Consider the following 24145-nt stretch of genomic DNA (forward strand, 5'->3'; position numbering starts at 1 on the left):
TTCCCTGTCCTTTGATGACTTCTGTGCAGTCGACGGCCAGCGAGTAAGCATTGCTCTACTGTCAGGGTGGTCCCTGAGATGAACAGCCCCAGCAGCCGAAAGGGCCAGCCCTGGCCCAGGAGTGTACTTAAGCTGGAGGAGTCCTGCAGGCTGCAGGTTGCTGCTCTAGTGGAACAGTACTTGTTTACACACCCACCTCTGTGTGTGCCTCTCCCTGCATGCAGCTTTTTAAAAATAGCTCGGTTGTTTTGTAAAAATGAGCCATAATTATAAAAATGGCAAACAATACCCAGACTTGCTTTGCATGTGGGCTTTTCTTTTGCTGTCTTTTTGGTAGGTGATAAATCTCTATCAGATGACTCCGGAAATGTGGGAGGAGAGAATTACTGCTTGGTATGCGGAGCACCGGGGCAGAGCCAGGTGAGGCTGCTTCATCCTTGGTTTATATTTCTTCATGCCTCCTCCCATACCCTTAAAGAACTATAAAACTAGGGCATGCTCATTGGACACAAAGCAGTCCTGAAGTATATAAAACGAGAAGCAGAGCTGGAATAATGTTGCTCTTCAGTTTTGTGTGCATCCTTATTATTGTGTGGGCATGTGACAGTCTGGACATGTGGCTCAGTGGTAGAGTGCTGGCCTAGTATACGTAAGACCCTGGGTTGAAACCCAGGGTGTACAAACCTGGTGCACTCCGTACCGGTCTAGCTGAACACTGTCTGGAGCCCTTTGTTTTTGCATTCAGGCATGTGTTGATGGCACTTGGAATACTTGCATGCTTTTCCCTTTTACAGAAAGCTCTGCAGTGCACAGTCTCATGTTGGCACACAGTTGCACAAGTCCAGAGGGTAGATTCTTAGAAGAGTTGTGTTTTGACAGGTGACACTAAGGAAATTTTTTTACCTTTCGGCACATGTCCATTAGCAGTGTTAGAATGCTCCTATCGCCCTGTTTTTAGTCAATCTGCAATTTTACTAAATTAAAATTAAAACACAATCTGGGTGGTAGTGGCACAAACCTTTTATCCCAGCACTCAGGAGGCAGAGGTAGGTTCTCTGTGAGTCGAGGCTAGCCTGGTCAATAGAACAGATTCCAGGACAGCCAGGGCTACACAGAGAAACCCTGTCTCAAAAAAAAAAAAAAAAAAAAAAAANAAAAAAAAAAAAGAAAGAAAGAAAAGAAAAGAAAAGAAAAGAAAAGAAAAGAAAAGAAAAGAAAAGAAAAGAAAAGAAAAATTAAAACACTAAAATGTATGGCTCGTTTTAAGTATTCCCTTGGTAGCTTCAGCTATTGATCATCTCTGTGTTAACCACTGAGCCATTTCCCTAGCTCCTGTATCTTTATTTTTTGTTTATACCAAATGGACAGATTTTGAGTTTACTGCTTGATTATTTACCACAAAATAGTTAAGGAAGAACTAGACCATGACTTCTCAGTTTCCTTCCTCCCCAAAGATACCTAGTTTACCCATTTCTTTCTTTTTCTTTTTGAGTCATTATGTAGCTCTAGCAGTCCTAGAACTATGTATTCCCCCGGCTGGCCCTCACCCACAGAAATCCACCAGCCTCTGCTCAGTGCTGGGATTAAAGGCTTGTGTCACCATGCCCAGCCCAGTTCCCCAATTTCTAATTAGTATTCCCATAGATTACTGTTGCCCTTACTTACTTTCCATTGTTGTATTACTACTTTGTAGCACTGAAGATAAAATACAAGGTCTCTCACATGCTAGGCAAGTGAGTAACTATTCTATCGCTGAGCTACACCCATAAGCCACCATCGCCCATTTTTAAACTTTAGATAAATAAAACCAATTTCTATTTTTAGTGCTACCTTTTCCTCAAGATTATCTTGTGAGATTTGAGTACATGGCATGTAACGATATTTTTCTCATTTTCATGACTGTGCAGAATTCCAGTATATTAGTATAACAGATTATTTATCCCTTCTACTGTTGAAAGACTCTTAGGTTGTTGGGTTGCTTCTTGGTTTGTGCTATTATAGGTAATGTTGAACAGTTTCCCAAAGTAATTGAATCAATTTGCATCAGCAGTGTATGTGATTTCTGGTTCTTCCACCTGCTTGCCAACACTTGGCATTCTCTCAGGGTGAATTTTTTAAATCCATTTGAGAGTGTTTTGAGATGAGAGAGAGGACAAGGACAAGGTCACAGGGAAGCTTGAGTTAAATTACTTCAATACTTTTACTTCTCAGGGAGTTTTCTGCAAGTCACTGCTGCATCCAGGGCTTGCTTTAAGCTTGACTCATAACACAAAAGTGTTCACCTACTGGCCTGGGTTTTATGGCTCAGATAGTTCTTGCCTTAACCTTCAGCAGTAACCCGAGAGATAAAACCAGGAGGGTGGGTGTTGTCAGCCAGCTTCTAGCGAAGCTTCTTTATTACTGAAGCTCTAGGTTAAGAAAGTATACAGAGACAGGCAGTGACTTAGTGCATTTGAGGTAGAAAAGAATGAATGCACTGTGGCTCTGTTTTTCTTTTTGCCAGTGCCGGGGATGGAACCTAGAGCTTTTCGCATGCAGAGTGAGTGCTCTACTGCTGAGCTACACTCCCAGCCCCCACATTCTTTTTTTTAAATCACTTGAGACAGATGTCACTATTTACCAAGGCCAGAGTGTGAAATTGAAGCCAAGAGTCAGTGTAATGAGTCTGTTTTCTTATTTTCACGGGGATGGGAAATTCTGCTTGTGTTTAATAGACTCTGAGTTGAGAAAAGAGTTGCTGGTGTCTGGTCTGTCTCATCCTCTGCAGGCCCCATCTATCTCACCATAGGTATGCTCAGAATATTTGACTTGGCAAGTGTCTGTCCTTCATTCTTGTCACTTAGCCTTAATAATGGTTTCTTCCATTCTCCTCACAGGGATGAAGCTGAAATGGAGTATTTGAAGATAGCTCAGGACCTGGAGATGTATGGTGTGAACTACTTTACAATCCGGGTGTGTTGACTCCTTCCCAAGTTCCCTGGCTCTCAGAAAGACTTGAGTAGAGTCCACACAGGCAGATGGGTTACTTCCTCATCCCAGGGTAGTTAGAATCTTATGGTTCAGTAGTAAAGAAGAAAAGGGAAGACAGGGGTCAAGAGAGCCTGGTTTCATTTGGGGCTTTGAATTAGATCAGAGGTAATTAAGTGTCAGTGGTACCCTGAGAGACTCAGGCCTGGTTCTCTTCTCAGCAGAGACCTGTTGGAATGCTGGCCATGTAATGTTTGATTATTCTGGCCTCTTGGGAAATCCAAGGAGCACCTGGAAATAATGTCTTTCCCTGGGGCCCACTGAAAGTAAGGCTGCTCTTAGAGATTCCTAATTTGTTTGGGTGGAACTCTTGTTCTCACTGTGAGGCTAATTAGTTTTCTATTCAGACCATTAATGGTCCGCAGGCCTCTGGGAACCCGTGCCTCTGCAGAGAAAGGCATTTGTGTTCTGTTCAGGTCTGGCCCTAGAGCGCTTCTTGCTTGTTGGGGGATTTGGCTGCTGGCTGCAGCATGTTCATGGCTTCCTCCAGAGGAGCACATGCCAAGTACCCAAGCTTTTCCTTATTGCTGGATGAGCAGATGCCAGGAAGCTTGGCTACAGATGAGTAGACATTAAAGGTCAGCTGCAGCCATCCCCCTGTACTATCCCACATACTCTTCGCTTCCCCCTTTTGGGGTCCTACAGTCTTTATGGTAACTTTGAGTAATTGAATTAAGCATGATTTCAGTATTCGAGGATAGCTTTTAACTTAATTTGTTTCCTAAATGCAGGGTTTTGTGGATTTTTTTTTTTTTTTTTTTTTTTTTTTTGTATTTTATACCATGTCTTATTCAAATGTACTACCACAATAAGCAAGTGCCTAAAAGATACTTTATTTGTAGCAGGACCTGAGTTCAAGTCTCAGCTTGTGGTTTGCGAGGCTCACAACTGCCTGATATTCCAGCTCCAGAGGGATCTGAGGCCTGTGGATTCTGAGGGCACTTACACTTATGTGCACAGACACAGACATACATAACTAAAAACCATAAAAATAAGAACAAATCTTTAAAAAAAAATAAAAATAAAAAAGAATTCAGAATGTTGTTTCTCATGTTTCATGAGGGCCAGTGAGATGGAGGAGTAGATAGGCAATTGCTGCCAGGCCTGACATACTGAGTTCAGGTCATGGAATTCACATGGTGAAAGGAGAGAACTCTTGTTCTTACTGTGGGGCACATTGTCCTATGATCTTCACATGTGTGCTGTGGCATAAGCATGCATTCACACAACACACACAAATTAGTAAGCATTAATTATTAGTTTGTGTTTGACACCTGTTTCTTTGAGGTTAGACTAATGCATTTCTGTGGTTTTGTCTCTTGCCCACCACCAACATTAATTGTTTAAAAGAAAAAAGCATTTGCAATCCGTAGAAATGGATTTCTTGGGCTAGGCATTAGTAACACACACTTTTAATCTGAGCACTCAGGAGGCAGAGGCAGGCAGATCTCTGTGAGTTTGAAAGTGAGTTTGAAGCCAGCCTGGTCTATAGAGTGAGTTCCAGGAGATCCAGGACTACACAGAAAAACCTCTGAAAACCAAAACAGAATTTCTTACAAATTTATTTTACTTAGAGGAGGAAAAACATATATATTTGTATACTTTGTTGTATTTATTTGTTTATCTATGTTTGTGGTGGTGGGCAGAGGACAACATGCTAGAATTTTCTTCTACCAAGTGGGTCCTGGGGTCAGACTGAGGTCCGGTTATCGGGTATAATCATGTTGATTCACTAAGCTATCTCAGTAGTCCAAAAACCAGCTTATTAAGGAATATTTCTACATTAATCAGATGAGCATTTACTAGTTTTTATATGTTTTTATGTTGAACAATAGACAAAGTTAAAGACATGGTAGTGACTTTATGTTTGACATCTTAAATTCTATCATTAACCAGGGAAGAGAAATGATTAATACATTTTATTTTAATATAGATACTTGATAGATACTGATAGATACTTGTATGTATTAATGGAGTACCATGTGATTAAAACAATTTCAGAGGTGTTATTTGTGTTACCATCTCGAATCTCTAAAAGTGTGAGAGTCATAACAAGAGAAGAGTGTGGAATCCTTTCTATCTTTATGTAAACTGACTTAGCAGAAACACAAAATATCTTGTTTTCCGTAAGGGGCTGTTCAGACGTGAGGATCCAAGCCTCACCCACTTCCGTCAACACATGAGTCTTAAAGGCTTCTCAGACCAATAGAACACGCTCTGACTGGGTGTTAGAAGGAGTAGAGAGATTCATCTTCAGGTGCTCACTCCCCCCAACCCCTGCTGTTAGATTGGTACTTCTAGTCCCAGCCCAAGCACCAGCTCAGTTTGCAGAGCTGCTCTCCTTCCCTTGAGTCTTGTCTCAATTTCTTTGTTGTCAGCAAGGGGTAGGGAACTGCAGCTTCCTTGTGTGTGGGAGGAGCTCTGTTTCAGCTGCCTATGAGAATGGAAGGGGCAGTGGCTCCACAGCTGGTCAGCCTCTGGCAGCAATAACTGTTGATCAGGACCGCTCTCAGAGGTGTAGCATTCATATTGTCAACTGGTGTTTTAAACAAGTTCATTGAAGTGTAATTTATATATAATTTATTTTTTTATTTTGTCCAACGTTCAATTATCAAGCATTTGAAACATGGGAGAATGAAATTTTTAGTGAATGCCATATAGACCCACCACCTAGATACTGTAGCTAATACCACATTGGGGTATTATATAGTAAAACTACATGGAGCTGCATTTTAACCTAAAATGAGGCTGTTTAGTCCCTAGACCTAAACACTTCGTCTAGAAATCCGACAAATTTTGCATGTGTGATGAAGATGATCAGATTCAGGATCTTGTACATGCAGCCAAGAGCACGACCATTTCCTGTGACAGGAGCAATGTTCAAATGTATGGATTTTAGCTCTCCCTTTGATAACCTGGCTATTTTACTAGTAGTACTTCAGCATTTAAATTACCAATTCTTTAGCTAACAAGCCAGTGATAGGAGTCTGAATCTACACTGATACCTGTAGGGGACACATCAATCACAAAAATGGTATTGTTTTGCCTCTGCTTCCCCAAATCTAGAAGCTGGAAGCCTCCTGGGTTACAAGAGAGCCATGATTTCTGCTGGGACTTGTTGAAACTTGTCAGATATAACAGTGTGTGCCAGATTCTGTAGAAAGTTGAATAAAATCCCCAGCTGGAAGCTGACAACAGCTGCTCTTTATTGGCTCTGCAGAATAAAAAGGGCACGGAGCTGCTGCTTGGAGTGGACGCTCTCGGGCTTCATATCTATGACCCCGAGAACAGGCTGACCCCCAAGATCTCCTTCCCATGGAATGAAATCCGAAACATCTCCTACAGCGACAAGGAGGTAGGACATGTCTGTACTACAGATGCCATTTATGGTGCAGGAGTCCTGCAAAAGGTCCACTCCCATTTCTCTTCTTTGCCAAAGCTGTCCAAGCCAGACCATCTCCTTATCAGTGAAAGTCCTTTAATTCCCAGGCTTTAGAACTCTGGTTGTTGATTTTTAAAGTACTTACAGAAAGTTTTGACATCCTTTTTTCTAAGAGCATGGCTAAACCCTACTATTGACTAACGAGAGTAAGCAGCTCAACCTGTCAGGGCTAAGCCCCAAAGAACAGAAAGAAGGAAAAGAATAACATTTCCTGATTATTTGGCTTTCTGTTTCTTTATATCTTAAGTGTGATCTGTATTAAGCTTCTCTCTGTGTACTGTGTTTAGTACTTGTAGTGGAAAAGTATGCATGTGTGCCTGCATGTAAAAAAAAATTTTTTTTTGTGGAGGGCAGAGGGGATTGCTTTTTTTTTCTTTTTCTTTTTAACTGGGTTTCACTATATAGTCTTTGCTAGCCTTGGACTTGCTATATAGATCAGGCTAGCCTTCAACTCTACTTCCTGAATGTTGGGATTGAAGGTATACACCACCATGCCAGGCTGGTAGTTGTGTGTTTGTAGGGGGTGTATTAGTCAAGATTCTCTAGAGAAACAACTGATAGGATGCATATGTATATTAAAAGAGTATTAATTAGATTGGCTTACAGCATGAAGTCCAAGTACTCCAACAATGGCTATTTCACACTGGAGAGTTGAGTGGAGAATCCAGTAGTGTCTAATCCACAAGGCTGGATGTCTCTTCAGTCTCCGTCTGTATTTAAGGCCTAGAAGATTCCTGAAGACATCTACTGTTTAGTCTGTGTTGTAATCCCAATGAAGTTGGTTCTAATATTGGTGAAGGAATGCTATAGCAACAGGGCAGATGAACTCGCATGCCAGCAAAAGCAAACTCCCTTCTTCTTGTCCTTTTCTGTGGGCTACTAGAAAATATGGCCTGGATTTAGGCTCCAAAATCTTACTAAGCCCTCGGGGATGGAGAGGTAGCTCACCTGTTAAGAGCACTGACTGCTCTTCCAGAAGAGGTCCTGAGTTCAATTTCCAGCAACCACGTGGTGGCTCACAACCATCTGTGATGTCTGAAGACAGCTGTGGTGTGATTATATACATAAAATAAATAAATCTTAAGAAAAAGAAAAGAAAACGCCTCGCAGGAATACCAGGAAGCTTGGGTTTTAATTGATTCCAGATGCAAATTGATGACCAAGATTAGCTATTAGTGGATATTTCTCTCAGTAATGACATGAATGAAGATAGCAAGCTGCCATATTTCTAAGGTTAGAGAATAAAGTTTGAGGAACTTAAATAACATTAATTGGGTTAAAATATTGCTATGTAGCTCAAAATGGCCTTGAACTAACAGCAATACTCCCACCTCAGCCTCCTAAATTCTGGGATTACAGCATGAGCCACTGTGCCCAGAGTGGATTCACATATTTCCATATAAGATAACGACCTTCTCCAAATGCAGTAGTCCTGTTTTATGTATTAATTCTGTTTACCCAGAACCTTGCATATGCATAACATTCCACTTAGCATCTCCCTGTCCTCCTAGTCATTAATTTAAGAGATTATTATTGTTGTTGTTTTGGTTTGGTTTTGGGACAGGTATTTCTCTGTGTAACAGCCCTGGCTGTCCAGGAGCTCACTCTGTAACCAGGCTGGCCTTGAACTCACAGAGACCCACCTGAGTGCTGGGGTTAAAGACATCTGCCACCATGCCCAGCTTAAAGGAATTGTTGTACTTTGTGCCAGGCTTCATAGAGCAAACAGAGATGTAGAAAGTACAGTACTATCTCTCAAGGAAATCTGCTTCAAAATGACTTGACTGCTCTAATATATAAGTACAGTGTGGGCTGGTGAGGCCTAATGACCCAGGTACAATCCCTAAGCCCCTGGTGTTGGAAAAATAGAGAACAAAGTCCTACAGGTTGTACCCTGGCCTTCACATGTTGGCCGGGGCATGTAACTAACCCTTCCATAAATAAATGAGTAAAATGGGCTGCCTAGGGCCTCTGATTATACATGCGCGACTCGTGGCTCTCTGATCAGCTCCTCAGAATCTACTGTAAAGGCGGGGATATATTCAGTGGCCATGTCACCAGAACAGGAGATCTTGTGTCTGGTGAGTGAGGTGACAAGGACTGGGGACTAGGATGCCTGATGTCAGAGCTCCTGCTTATCAGAGTGGTCCAGAGGCTGGACCGTAAGAACACAAGACACCAGGCAGAAGGAGGCAACCTGGGCAGTGAATAACAGTGATAGTTACCTGCAGTCCTTGGAGCATATTTCCTGGGCGGTTTGTTTTGTTTTTGTTTTGTTTTGTTTTGTTTTGTTGGTTTGGTTTGGTTTGGTTTGGTTTTTGTTTTTCTTTTTTAGCAACTCAAGAAAAATACTAGTTTTCAATCTTGTTTAAATTACTCAAGTTTATTTGCTGAGGCAAATTGAACTTGCCTTTATCCCTCCTCCTCTTCCTCCTTCTCCTCCTCCTCCCTCTCCCTCTGTCTGTCTCTCTTGATAGGGTCTTGCTGTATGACCTCTTGGCTCATTTTTTAAATGCTGGAGTTATAGGTGTGCATCATCACACCAAACATAAAATGAGCTTGTTTGTTTTACATTTATTTATTTACTTACTGGAGGAAGGGATGTAGCATGTGCCAGGGTGGGTGTGTAGACATCAGAGGACAACTTATAGAAGTCTTTTCTCTCCTTATACTATGTTGGTCCCAGGGATCAAACTCAGTTTTAAAGGATTGGTGACAATCACCTAAACCTGCTGAGCCACTTGCCAGGCCAATTGCATTGCGTAATCCTAGGCATTCTGGCTGCTGTTGTTTAATTGCTGGTTATCCTGGGACTTGAGCATTAGGTAGATTGGAAACCCCCGCATGACTTAGCGTAGTGGGTGTTAACCTTCCAATTTCACAAAGGCTGTTCACTACACATCACACATTTGCACACTAAAGGCTTTTCAGAGAGCTCAAGGATTAAAGTCCCCTACTATGGCGTGACACAACAAACTCTAATGTGCCCTCTCTAGGTGTAAGGTACCATCATGTTCCATCACATTAATACCTTATATGGCAAGCAGACTCCAAGCTACCTTGGCATGCCATAGTAGGAAGTAGCTTTTGGAGTTCTCTATGGCAGTCACTCTGCTAAAACAGAATTGTTCGTTTATTTTAAGTTGATTGATTGTGGAACAACAGTATGAACCAACCAGTACTCCCAGAGCTCCCAGGGACTAAACCACCAACCAAAGAATACACATGGAGGGACCCATGGCTCCAGCCACATATGTAGCAGAGGATGGCGCATCAGTGGGAGGAGAGGCCTTTGGTCCTGTGAAGGCTCTATGCAGTAGTATAGGGAAATGCCAGGGCTAGGAAGTGGGTGGGTTGGTGAGCAAGGGGAGGGGGGATGGGATACGAGGTTTTCCAGGGGAAACCAGGAAAGGAGACATTTGAAATGTAAATAAAGAAAATATCTAATAAAAAAATAAAATTAAAGGAAAAAAAGTTGATTGATTCTTCCTATCTGGCCTGGTGTGAAATAGAGCCTGTGGTTTCCATACTACTGCGGCTTCTTACTGACCGCTCACGGTTCAGTAGCAGGGCTAGAAATAAGCTTATGAAATTCATAAGTAATATTCCACACCAGAGGAATACTTTGACTAAATTAACCTGACCCAACACCAAACTAAGGATTTTTTTATTTGTTTCTGGTCCTATGTGTGCTCATCCCTCATTGGACTATAATATAGACATGTAAAGAAAGACCCAGGAGCCTGCCTGCCTGCCCTGTAAGTTCATTTGCTAAGCAGCTCCTCCTTTTTACTTTGTTCTATATTTTGTGGTCCTTAGGATGGAAGCCACATACAGGCAAGAGCTAAACCTCTGGGTTAATCTTTTTTTTTTCCCTGCTTTGCTGGGGCTGGCCATACAATTCTTTCTTGGGAATGTATATGTACTTTTACAATGTTAGCATATGCTAATTGTACATTTTCATATGTGTATATAAAATGCTTCGATCTAGATATGTTTGTCTCATTTTGCTTTTGAAGTGGGTCTTGCTATGTTTTTCTGGCTGGCCTCGAAATCTATATAGAACAGGCTGGCTTTGAACTTGTGGTCCTGCTCCTTCTGCCTCCTGCCAGTATGACAGGTATGTGTTACTATATCCACCTTAAAGACACATTTCCAGGGACATCCCTGGAGTCTAGGATCATTCTGGTCTCCTCAGTGGTTAGAGTAGCAGTTGCCTGGTTTGTGCTTAGGTTTCTTTTGCTACATTGTCACTTAAATTTTGATTTCAGGAACTATGTATTTATCTTTTTCAGCAATCCCCTTTTCTTCACACTATTCCCTCTCAACATCTTTGACCACTGACCATGTTCAAAAATCCTAGGAACTTACTATATCATATCACATGAATTTTAAGCCCTCTGACTTTTTATTCTTCACCACCCATCAGCCTTCCTGACTGAGCCTACTGTATCATTGCAATTACTAAAGAGCTAATAAGGTTAATATCCCTGCTCCTTCCCCTCTCACCATCTCCTCCTCCTCCTCTTAATTTTCAGCTAGAGACTGAATTTTTTTCTTACTACTTGCCCTGTCTAGGATGCCCCTCCTTCATATCTTTAGCTATTCTGCCATATACTTCTAAGACCTCCCATTTGTGCTAGGTCTGCTCTAAACCTCTAGGGTATTTGTGACATGTCCCACCAATGAGACATTAATATATGGTGTTATCTCTTGAGTATCTGGCTGTTACTGGACTAAGTCCTACTAGACTGTGAGCTTTATGAAGGTGAGGAGCTTTGCAGTGTGGCCTCCAGAGCAGGCCTATCCTGGGCTCTAACTTCAGGTCTTTACTGTACTTTCTTCACAGCTGCCCAAGCTGATTAGGGTCATAAACTTCTGCAGCCCCAGACTTAGTACCCTGTATGCCTCTAACTCACTCAGGCTTCATTCCTGGCCCCAGAAGGCCAAGGCTAGAGGCTGCGTGGTTGCTACTTTTGTGGGTTTTCAGTTGGTGTCACAAGAAACTGTACTCTTCCCTTGCAGTTTACTATTAAACCACTGGATAAGAAAATTGATGTCTTCAAATTTAACTCTTCAAAGCTTCGTGTTAATAAGCTGGTAAGTTGAAATCCTCGTTTTCATGACAGAACTAACTTTTCTGAGAAATTGAATGGTGTGTGTATAATTTGCCTTTTTGAAAAAGCCTCTCTGCCAGGAATCTATCTGGCCCTAGTTTCTTTTGCTAAGAGGTGTAAAATGATATTTGACATGGGAAATATTTTTCTCTTTAGTTTAACTGACCTACAGAGAGTTAACCAGTTAACTTTTGTTTTTTTCGAGACAGGGTTTCTCTGTGTAGCCCTAGCTGTACTGGAACTCACTCTGTAGACCAGGCTGGCCTCGAACTCAGAAATCCACCTGCCTCTGCCTCTCGAGTGCTGGGATTAAAGGCATGGTGGTGCCACCACACCCAGTCAGTTAACTTTTTTTTTTTCTTTTTTTGTGAGGGGGCTGGGAGTAAAGATAAAATCTCGCGCTTTGTACATGCCAGGAAACATTCTACCACTGAGGTAGAGCTTAGCCCTCCACTTGCCATATTGATTTGCATTTTATAATTTCTAATAAAGTCACATTGTGACCAAATCTAATTTCCTGTTCTTTAAATTCTTGTTTCATTTCTTTTGACCATTTTCTTCTTGGGTTGATTGGTTGTTTTCTTTATGAATTATTATTGTCCTCCCTTGTAAGCTTCATTTTCCTTCTTTATGATGTCTTGACAAAAAAAATTTTACCTTTCATATCAACACATTAAAAATCTCTATCATTTGTTTCTCTGTTTTTTTGTTTGTTTGTTTTACTTGACATTTCCCTACAAATTCTGTATTTTCCAATAAAAGTTAGCTTTTGGCATGAGGGAGAAAGCCAGTTTATTTCTTTCCACATGAATAACCTTTGACCCCAACCAGCTTGCTGGTTGGTCTTTCCGTCCTCTTGATCTCTTGCCACACCTTGTCTTAGGAGACTGTGGTGCATGTGGATGACTAATGGTGGCTTCTTCTCACCCACGATTGCTATCCCCTGGAGTATCTGAGGCACTTGTACATATTTCCAGAACTGAGAGTATCGGAAGCCACCTGCAAGCCTTGTCTTTTATTCCATTTTTTGTCTTCCTTCCCGAGGTTTAGAGAACCCAGGATGCTATGGCTTTGTGGGCTGGTAGGCAGCAAGGTAAATTTACATGCTTAATATGTTTTCTATTTCCTTGGCCACAGATTCTTCAGCTATGTATTGGGAACCATGACCTATTTATGAGGAGACGGAAAGCTGACTCTTTAGAAGTTCAGCAGATGAAAGCCCAGGCCAGAGAAGAGAAGGCTAGAAAGCAGGTGAGAACTGTCTTGTTTATTTCATTTGGCTTGTGTATATATGTATTTGTGTACTTGATTTTAGAGGCCACAGGTCAAGCTTGGGCATCATTTCTCAAGAGCTGTCTACTTTGTCTTTTGAAGCAGGGTATCTCTTGGCCCAGGGACTTAGTGATAAATCTAAGCCAGCAAGCCCTAGGACTCTGTCTGTCTCTACCTCCCCAGTATGCTGCCATGCCTGGCCTTTTTTCTGGGTGCTAGGGATCAAACTCAGACACTCATGTTTGTCTAGCAAGAGCTTTATTAACTGAGAGTTCTTCCAGTCTCTAGTTTGTTGTTTGTCTGGGACACAGTCTTACTATATAGTTCTAACTGGCCTGGTATATTCTGTGGAGTTCAGTCAGGCCTCAAACTCAAGACACTTTTCTTGCCTCAGCCTCTCTAATACAGGGATCACTGATGTGTATCACCATGCCCAACTAAAACATGATTTTAGGGCAAACAAGGTGGCAAGTGTAACATCATTTGTTTGATACCTGAAACCCATTGAAAGATGGAACAAGAACTGACTCCACACAGTTGTCCCCTGACATCCACCCCGTGCCACAGGACACGTGCCACACACTTCATCCACTTACTCATACACATAACAGTAATGAATAGTAGGAATTAGAACCTTGTTTTAATTGATACAGCTTTTGATTGGTCTTGGCCTACAAGATAAGGGATGACTGTTGTTAGACTATTATGGTTATAGATGTACCTGCTCTTATCTCATTCCTGTTGGATTTGTATTAGCTAATGCCTGGATAGTGGGATGTCAGATATAGAAATATACACATGGGCTGGTGACATAGCTCAGCAGGTAAAGGTTTGCTGCCAAACCTAGCAACATGAGTTTGATACCCAGAGTCAGGTAGAAGGAGAAAACTGACTTCTACAGTTGTCTTCTGACTGCCACATGCATACTTACATACATAAATACATAAACATAATAAAGACCTTAAGGGAAAGTCATACTAAGTTCTAATTTTAGCATATTTAAAAAAAATAAATAAAAACGATCTTTAGACATTTCTATACTTCAAGTGTGATCATCAGATTTTGGACAAGGTAATCAGATATGGTTTTGTCTCTCTGTCTAGCTGGTTGTCTTTACTGTCTGTCTCCTCTGCCAGGTCAGTGCCCTTTCTAACTAGATGGTGATAGAATACAGGACAGCATTTCAGAGTGTGCTGTGGAATGCTAATTAGGCTCCCAGCTGCAGTTCATCAGTGCCGGTCAGCCTGGGCACACATGGCTGGCCCCTGCAGGGGTGCTGTAGCACCTATCAGCAGACTGGACTAGCTGGATCATTGGTTTCTAATCACAGACCTTCTCTGCTCCCTGACATCCACAGCTGAGTTGAGTCTTGCTGCTGAGACTATCAATTGTGGTTTGGGATAAACTGTTTGATAGAGTAGTTACAGCTGCATTTGGTCCCCCTCAGGACTTGAAAGCTCAGAGGTGTAATAATTAGTCTGTGTGGTATTCTCTGATTTGGGAACCACGGAAAGACTGGCTACCAGTCCCATGCTTTAGAGAGAAATACCCAATTTGAGCCAGTGAGCTGTGAGCTTGCCCTCTGTTTGCTGTCTTGGAGAGTAGGCCATCAGTTTCCTCCTTAGGATGCTTTAAGGGTGACGGTATAAGTACTATTGAACAAAAATGTGCTACTGAGCTAGCATGGGGTATAGTGACAGCTTTAAGAAACATATTCTTGGGCCTGGAGAGATGGCTCAGCGGTTAAGAGCACTGACTGTTCTTCCAGAGGTCCTGAGTTCAATTCCCAGCAACGACATGGTGGCTCACAACCATCTGTAATGGGATCTGATGCCCTATTCTATCTAGTATGTCTGAAGACAGCAACAGTGTGCTCATATACAAAAAATAAGTAATAATAATAATAATAAGAAGAAGAAGAAGAAGCAACAGCAGCATACTCTTTGACTTGACTCTTTCTTTTTTCTTTGTTTTTTTTGAGACAGGGTTTCTCTGTAGCCCTGGCAGTCCTGGAACTCACTCTGTAGACCAGGCTGGCCTGGAACTCAGAAATCCGCCTGCCTCTGCCTCCCAAGTGCTGGGATTACAGGCGTGTGCCACCACGCCCGGCTCGACTTGACTGTTAAGTAGAGGAAAGTCAGACTCTATAGTTATCAAGACCCCCAAGCCCTAGAAGAGCAGAGTGCAAATGCCAACCGGTGCGACATGGTGGCCTTGCAGCTAAATCTTTCATTTAGTACGTGACTCAGTTTCCTTATCTGTCGAGTGGCGTTAGTGATGCCTCTTTCCGGAGTACAGATTGCATCCAAAAGTCTTTGTAAGTCATAACCTGCTTTAAAAACAGGAAATCCTTTATTATTAGTGTGAAGGTTTCATGAAAAGTATAAGACTGGAAACTGGGGACAGCCTGGTCCTTTTTTATTTTATTTTTTTCAAAAGGAGAATGGAAATGGAAATTGTATTTCAGTGGGAACTGAAGAACAGGTTGCCGACCAACCTGTTCACTGAGGTCAAGAGGAAAATCTAAGAACTTTATTGCTTGTCTATTCTGCATGATTCTTTAAATTAAAATGTGCTGAGGGGCTTCATATTTAGCCTTGTAGAACTAGAGCTTGGATGAGATCGAAGCACGAAGGAGTAGTTAAACACGATTTCGTTATCTAAGGCAGAAAATTGGTCACTTCCGGCTTCTGCTTTCTCAACTCAGTGTCCTAGAGTCACAGGAAACTATGCTGTCTTTAGTCTTGGTCCTCTTATTAGTCTTGGCAAGTGGCCCAATTAACACTATGATCCAGAAGGCTAGAGGGTGGCAGTAGAGGCTTTGTGCTGTTCGTAAGGATGGGGTCTGTGTTCTTGCCTGTCTGTGTTGCCTCTGCATGGGGATGTACAAGACTGTGCAAAGCCACTGTGGCTTCCTGCTGTGAAATTCTGTATGGGAACTATGGTGGTATTGTGGATGAAATTGTGTGAAGGGGCTGATGTGGTTCAGCTGAACAGATGAGAAAGCTGTCTGCTCTGGACACTTCTTTTGGGGAGGAGAAATCTATATAGAAAACTGCCAGTCATGGGGCAGAGCTATGTGAGGGTTCCCAAACGGCAGAGCATTGCTAGGGCAGATTATATCATGTGCAAGAATCCTCTTCTCTCTGCATATGGTGACTGAGTTTGGATTTTGTTATTTGTATTTCTACTGGAATTTATTTGTACGGCTTTTTTGTTTGTTTTTTTGGTTTTTCGAGACAGGGTTTCTCTGTATAGCTCTAGCTGTCCTGGAACTCACTTTGTAGACCAGGCTGGCCTCAAACTCAGAAATCTGCCTGCCTCTGCCTCCCGAGTGCTGGGATTAAAGGCGTGCACCACCACGCCCAGCTGTTTGTATGGCTTTTAATTCTGCAATTAGTTTAGGACAGGGCAGCAGACAACAAGAATGTCCTAAAGTAGAGACACAAGAAAGGTCCATGGTGAAGAGAGAGGGAGGCTCCTGAAACTGGCCCTTGGGTTTCTGGAGCGCACTGACTCAGACCTGTTCTTTTACCCCTAGATGGAGAGGCAGCGGCTGGCTCGAGAGAAGCAGATGCGGGAGGAGGCCGAGCGTACGAGAGACGAGTTAGAGAGGCGGCTCCTGCAGATGAAAGAAGAAGCAACGATGGCCAATGAAGCTCTGGTGATTTGTGGTGTTTGGCCTCCTATGGATCATGAATTTCAGTTTTTTTTTTATTTTTTTTATTATTATTTTCTTTATTTACATTTCAAATGCTATCCCGAAAGTTCCCTATACCCCCCCCCCGCCCCTGCTCCCCTACCCACCCACTCCCACAACTTGGCCCAGGCCTTCCCCTGTGCGGGGTCATATAAAGTTTGCAAGACCACAGGGCCTCCCTTCCCAGTGATGGTCGATTAGGCCATCTTCTGCTACATATGCAGCTAGAGACACGAGCTCAGGGGGTACTGGTTAGTTCATATTGTTGTTCCACCTACAGGGTTGCAGCCCCCTTCAGCTCCTTGGGTACTTTCTCTAGCTCCTCCATTGGGGACCCTGTGTTCCATCCAATAGCTGACTGTGAGCATCCACTTCAGTGTTTACCAGGCACTGGCATAGCCTCACAAGAGGCCGCAATATCAGGGTCCCTTCAGCAGAATCTTGCTGGCATGTGCATTAGTATCTAGGTTTGGTGGCTGATGATAGGATGGATTCCCGGATGGGGTAGTCTCTGGATAGTCCATCCTTTCATCTTAGCTCTAAATTTTGTCTCTGTACCTGTATCCTTTCATGAGTAGAATTTCAGTTTTTAAAACATCAATGCCTTTTGGTTTTTGAAAATTTAGAATACGTTCATTTGTAGCCAAACTCCACTTTCTCAGCTGAGTTACTTTTGAGTCAGGGGTGCTTAGCCTTTGTCCTATCACTCTTGGGGATAGTACCAACCGTCATCTGTGAATAGTCCTCTGCTTGGAAAGATATGGAGTCCCCGTATCTCTACCTGCTAGCTGCCAGTAGTACCACTTCAACCTCAAAAATGTCCTAGGACTGGGATGTGGCTCAGGGGCAAGCTTTATGTTTTTATTTATTTTTATGTATTCAATTAGGGACAGGGATAAGTAGGAAGAGACAGGTTTCAGATATCCCAGACTTGACTTTGAGCTCATTATATAGCCAAGGATAACCTTGAACTCTTGATAGCCTCCCTGCTTCATTTTACAAGTGATTGGATAAAAGGCAAAGTCACCTGCCATGCCCAGCCTGCCTTGTATTTGATTCTCTAGCACTGCAAGAAAACAGTCTCCAGACATTACCACAGATGTGGGCAGTGGGCATTACACCTCTGCTTCCGAATTACTGACTTAAAGGGACAGAACAGCATAACTTGAGCTAAAATATACTTTATACATAAGGTGCTTTTTTTCTTTTTCCCATGGTGGAGCCTGCAGGGCCCTGCTGAGTGTGTAGCATATCATCTGTTGTCAGACAGGCTGGGACTCTCTCAGTGGGAAGGCACAGGGAAGTTAAGACTGGCTCTTGGGGGCTGGAGAGAGGGCTTTGAGTTCAAGAGCTCTGACTGTTCTTCCATAGTACACAAGTTTGATTCCCAGTACCTACTTGGCAGCTCACCACCCTCTGTAACTCCAGCACCAGGAGATCTGATGGCCTCTGCTGGCTTCTAAAGTTACTGCATCTGCATGTACGGGTGCACAAACACTTATGCTGGCAAAATACCTGTATACATAAAAATAAAACTTAAAAAAAAATAGTGAAAAAGACCATGCTTAGGTTTTACATGGGTGCTGGAGATTCGAACCCTGGTTTTGTTGCCTGTGCAGGGAGGCCAGATATGGGAGACAAGAGTGTATACTGTGTGAGACTACTCTCCCCACATGGAGATAGGCACTGGGCCTACACTAGCTGAAACACTTTCCTTCCCAGATGCGCTCTGAGGAGACAGCTGATCTGTTGGCTGAAAAGGCTCAGATCACAGAGGAGGAGGCTAAGCTTCTGGCACAAAAGGCTGCAGAGGCTGAGCAAGAGATGCAGCGAATCAAGGCCACAGCCATCCGGACAGAGGAAGAGAAGCGCCTGATGGAGCAGAAGGTGCTGGAGGCTGAAGTGCTGGCATTGAAGATGGCTGAGGAGTCAGAGAGGAGGTGAATGGTTGGTTGTCCTGAACACTAGGACCTGGGAAAGGGTTGTGGGTTTCAACCCTACCAGAGCTGGTTGTAGCATCTTCATCCTTCTCTATTGTAGGAGCAGATTAGAAAACATCTTCCTTGACAGGCTGGTGGAATTGGAGCTACTTGGGGCGGGGGCATAGAATATTGTTTTCTTTGTCTTTCCCAGGGAATCTTTCTGTCATGCCTCTACAACATACCGCTATCTTTCTAATAGTGAAGTTTGCATGAAAAACATTTAAGCCTATTCATTGACTGCTTTTAGCCAGAGAGGAAAATTGGGTCTTTTGCATTTAAAAAAAAAGTATGTGATGGTGAGGTGGGGCTTGGAGAGATAGATAGCTCAGAGGTTAAGAACACAAGCTACTCTTCAAAGAACATGAGTTGGAATCCCAGCATCCACATGGTGACTTGCAACCATTTGTAACTCCAGTTCCAGGGGATGTAACCTCCTCTCTGGCCTCTGGGCACCAGGTATGCACATGGTACACAATCATACATGCAGGTAGAACACCTATATACATAATAAAATAATTTTTTTAAGGGGGACATGAGGGCCTAATCAGCAAAGTACCTATTGCACAAGTATGAAAACCTGGCTCTGTATCCCCAGTATCCATGTAAAACCTAAGCATGTGGCATGTGTGTGGCCTCAGTACAGTGTTAGGAGTGAAAGCAGAGGTGGGGGGAATCTGTGGACCTCACGAGCCAGCAAGTCTGGTTGAATTAATGAGCACACATTTAGTGAGAGACCTCCACTGAGGTGGAGGCCAGTAGGGGATTATGCCCCACACTGACTCTGCACTGACTCACACTCACACTCACTGAATGCCTCTCTGTCTCTGTCTCTCTATCTGTCTGTCTCTCTCTCTCTCTTTCACAAACACACACACACACACACACACACACACACACACACCAGCTTGGTAGTATTTACTTCAAAGGCAAGCTAAGTACCCATTCCCTGCAGATTTTCGGGTAGTTAGGGAGCAGGGCAGCTGTGTTCTTTGACCAGGTTGCCCTAGCTTGTAACCAGGTTGAAGGATGAAACCGTTGTCTGTACTCTTTAGACTCTTCTAGGCTCTGAATTGTTCTGGTACTGCAGGCTTCCGATAAAACCTTGGCATATTCTCCAGTCATCTGGCTCTGTTGATTCAGAGCACTTGAATTTGGCTCTTAAGCACTACAGTACCTTCACTACAGTTCTCCTCACAACCTTCTGCATGTCATTCTGAGACTGTGGTTCCTTGATGCCTGCCCACCCCAGCTCCTTTCTGTGCATGGGTCCCATTTCTAGGGCTAGACCTGCGGACAAGCTTTGCATGCTGCTCCTAACCCATAGAACAGGGTTCTGCACCAAAGCACAGATACCTTCAGTGATGGCACTTCTTCCTGCCCAAGGAAGGGGTACTTGGCCTACAAGTGTTTGGCTGGGGCATGAAGAAGCAATTTGTTCACGATCTGCCCTGTGTGGCCCTGTGTAAGGCGCACGATGCCCTCAGTGTAGGCTTTGGGATGCTCTTCTCTGCTCAGCCACTCTTCACCCAGAAACAAGCAGAGCACCTCTGGGTCCTGCCCACTCTACAGCCTCTCCACTTGTTTTGTTGTTGTTCATGTTACTTTTTTTGAGACGGGATGTTATTATGTAGCCCTGGCTGTCCAGGAACTCACTTTGTAGACCAGGCTGGCCTCAAACTCAGAGATCTGCCTGCCTCTGCCTCTGGAGTGCTGGGATTAAAGGCATTGGATACCACACTTGTTACTTTTGTTATTTTGACATTACATCTGCCTGTGTTGCCCAGGCTGACTCCTTGGCATAAGTAATTCCCTGCCTCAGCCTCTGAGGCAGCTGGCACCACAGGCACAAACTATTGAACGGTGCTGGCTTGCAGAAGTGCCAGTTTGGTTGTTACCAACCAGCAATCCCATATTCCAGTCTAGCTTTTCCTTTGAGTATTCTCAGGAATACTTTTTGTTCTTTAGAAGTTCTGGCTTCCTATAAATGTGCCTGTCACAGTGTCCTTGCTCTGTGCCTTTTTCAGTGCCATGTACAGGGTTAATCCAGGTCCTTGCTCTGGAGGTAAGTGTCTACTTGTCTCCCTGTCCCCTTCTGTGGAGCTGACATCTTTTTCATTCCTTGCAGGGCCAAGGAGGCTGATCAGTTAAAGCAAGACTTGCAAGAAGCCCGAGAAGCAGAGCGAAGAGCTAAGCAGAAGCTCTTAGAAATCGCCACCAAGCCTACCTATCCAGTGAGCCTGGGCTCAGTCTGGCAGCTCTTGGCTGCTTTGGTCTGGCAGCTTTCCTAAGCCTCCAAATCCTTTAGTTTACCTCACAGTGCCTTTGGAGTGAAAAGCAAATTCAGGGCCTGGATGGGATCCTCCTGGTCTGCCATTTCGTTTTAGGCTGACTAGTCAGTTGCCCCTCTTGTCACTTAGATAACCCTTTCCAGATCTAGAGTGTTAGGACTACGCTATAGGCTCTACCTTCAAGGGAATTTGCTGTCTAGCTCCCTGCTGTCAAGCTAAACATGATCTTCAATTGTCGGTATATACTATATGCTGCATTGTAGTTCTGTGAAGGGACTACCTGTACAACTCGGAGTGAATTGCTACTATGCCAGAACCAGCTGTCAACCTCAGTTTTGGGACGGGGGGTCTGACTTGGACTAAGTGGGATCATAAGTAGACATTGTTCCCCTTCCTTTCTTCTGTACATTCCACGCTGCAAAGTTTTTGCTAACTTCTTCTCTATCCATATAATATCACCAATTGGAAATCCTGACAGATATGCCCAGATCACAGCCCAGCCTTGGAGGCAGGAAAGGCTTGGCATGACTGACTTCTGCAGAAGAGCAGCGTTCCCTGCCGGGCAGGGAAGAGAGGCAAGGACAGAGTGTATTCACAGCACAGACACATAACCCATTTACACATATGCTACACACATACTGAGTAGTTGTATACATGACAAACACACTGTACATTTGTACACGTGGTACATTCACATATGGCACAGGTGCATTCAGGACACAAAAACTAAGAGCCCAGGGTTTGAGATGGGGGAATGTGAGCAGTTTGCTTTTGCCTTGTGTCCTTGTTATTTATTCCTGGGCAACAGATAACTCCAAACACCATGATTTGTCTCTTGGGCATGGTGTATTAATCAGGCGCATGTCTTCTCTCAAGTTCACTCAGATGGTCACAGTCAGGTGACAGCTGGGACTGTGTTAGTCTGAGCACTAACCTGGGCTATGCACCTGAAATACATGTGTCTAAAACAAACAGCTATTAGAGCAAACTTAGAAACTGCTCTTCCTTTTGCACTTTCCCTTAGCAATGTCTCCCAGAGGAGAGCACACCAGAGCCTTAATCATATCATGTCATATGGGTGGATTGTAATTCAGCTAGCCAATCCCTATAGATGAGTACTTAGTGTATTTTCTGTAGCAGTTTTGAACACAACTGCACTGAACATCCCTGAACACAAATTTTTGCACACAGACATGACAGTTTTCCTAGACCTGTGAGGTCAGATACTCACTTGTGCCACCTGCCAAAGAGGGTGTGCCAGTTTCTGCTCTCATTAAAAGGGTAACAGCTAATGTTCTTCCTTTCTGGGAATTTTTCTGAAGTATAAGGTAAATAGACCTATAGATTATAACTGTCCAGCTTGATGAAATGTCACATACCAGACTCTCTCATTTACCCAGAATTCATCCCTGAAAACAGTGTATGTAGGACCTAGATATCCTGCTCAGGGGCACACTTGACACACTCCATATATCCTACCTTAGACCTCACTGCCATAAATAAAGGCTGAGAGGTTCTGTTCCTTTCCAAACACTGTCCCAGACTCAGTAAAAGACAGACCCATGAGGGATCTCTGCAGTGTGGGACTGAGGAAAGGGCCGGGGCAGCCATGTGCACACCATGCTGAGAACTGCAGAGGGAATGAGCAGCTGTTTTCTCGGGGTAGAGGGTGAGGGGGCTCAAAGGGCTTTGCTGAGAGACTGGAAGAGTTGAGAACTTTGAAAGGGGAATGGAGACCTTGCTGGGCATTTCGACCATACCTGCAGTCCTAGCACTCAGAAAGCTACCACAGAAGCCTCACCAGTTTGAGACCAGCTCAGGCCATGTGGCACATCTCTAATGTCACAGAAAATGACAAGGAAGGAGGCAGAGAGAGAAGGGTGGCAAGGAGGAAAAGAAAGGATGCATGCTCCGTGTGGGATAATATGCAGTACTGTTTATGATTTAACAGGACAAATAATGAGGGACACTAGAGAGGTAGGTAGGGGCTGTAGGTTAGGTGACCTTTTGTTCTGGAGTGAGAAGATCCTGAAAACAAGTCAGCTGATTTCACCTTTCAAGCACTCGTCTGGCTCTGTATTGCAAATCTAAGCCTTTGTGACCTGAAGCCAGTCTCTTACCAGTCACCCCACAGGGCACTTGAGATGCCCAGTGCTTTGGATGGACCCTCTCTGCCCTGTCTACCAGCATGCCTCTTGCCTGGCACCTTTCTCCTTTGGCTCCTTCACGGATCCCAAGAAAGTAGTACCCTGGCAGATCCCTTTAACCTCATATGCCCTGTCCCTCCTTTGGCTCATGTTCATCTTACTTAACTATGAGGATTTGCAAACACATCTGCTTCCTGAACAAGACTTTGATCTGCTTAGAGCCAGGAAGCCTGTCTTCCTGTGTTTCAACTCCTAGCCTAGTGCCTAACTGAGCTTCCTAAATGAGAAGCTGAGTGAAAGTTTGTGTTTGATTCACAGAACGGTAGAAATGATGAGGTTTGAGGAGAGAAGGGTGACTTGTCTGATTGTGGTTGCTTTGGGACCACTTACCTGGCAGTATTGACTGTAGAGGGCTCTGTCCTGTGTAATTTAAGCATCTTAACAGGAGCTTTCTCACCGACAGCCCGTGAACCCAATCCCACCACCACTGCCTCCTGACATACCGAGCTTCGACATTGTTGGTGACAGCTTGTCATTCGACTTCAAGGATACGGACATGAAGCGACTTTCCATGGAGATAGAGAAAGAAAAGTATGTACCTTCTGTGGCCTGCTGGGTCAGTCATGAGCATGAGTGAGTGGATCTGGCCTAGAGGCACAGGTCACAGCAGCAGCCAGTCATTACTCCTGCAAAGGTTTGCTTTGTTGTCACCCACTGGAGAACAAAGTTCCTAATTAAAAATTAAAGACAACAGATCAAGACAACAGTCAAGGTATCAGGATAAAACTAACACTTGATTAAGATGAGAGCCTGAAATTTATAATGTTTTAAACCTTGACTGAAAAATAGGACTGGCTTGTATCGAGTCCCAAGTTAGACTGTTGTTCGCACAGTATTAAAATACAGTTTTCTTCTGGTCATGTTCTTTCTTCAGCAGTGGTTCTAGAACAAAGGTAAAAGAAGAAAAAAAAAAAATTCCTAGGCTGAGCAAAGCCAGGGGCCAGGGGAGACCAGTAATCCTATGCTGGTGACCCCAAGTCAAATTTCTGCCCAGCCAGATTACAGCCACTTCCGTCACATGCTCTCCCTTCACTTTGTGGTCAGCAGAAGTGGAGCATAGATGGAGAGGTGGAGTCCCATTGTAGTCGAAATCTTAAGTAAGATCACTCT

At 43.6% G+C, this 24145-nt stretch overlaps 1 protein-coding gene across 2 annotated transcripts in view; it reads left to right on the forward strand.

The window, feature by feature from the left end:
• The window catches only part of Nf2 (neurofibromin 2), an 88176-nt gene that overhangs the window by 46653 nt on the left and 17378 nt on the right, over positions 1-24145 (forward strand). For both annotated transcript variants that reach the window (XM_021210162.2, XM_021210163.2), the window contains exons 6-14: positions 338-420; positions 2877-2952; positions 6248-6382; positions 11495-11569; positions 12724-12837; positions 16400-16522; positions 18281-18498; positions 20666-20771; positions 23439-23566. In XM_021210162.2, the coding sequence (XP_021065821.1) occupies positions 338-420; positions 2877-2952; positions 6248-6382; positions 11495-11569; positions 12724-12837; positions 16400-16522; positions 18281-18498; positions 20666-20771; positions 23439-23566 (1058 nt within the window). The remainder of the gene's footprint in view (positions 1-337; positions 421-2876; positions 2953-6247; positions 6383-11494; positions 11570-12723; positions 12838-16399; positions 16523-18280; positions 18499-20665; positions 20772-23438; positions 23567-24145) is intronic.

Source organism: Mus pahari, chromosome 13 (assembly GCF_900095145.1).
Source record: "Mus pahari chromosome 13, PAHARI_EIJ_v1.1, whole genome shotgun sequence".
Lineage (NCBI taxonomy): Eukaryota > Metazoa > Chordata > Mammalia > Rodentia > Muridae > Mus > Mus pahari.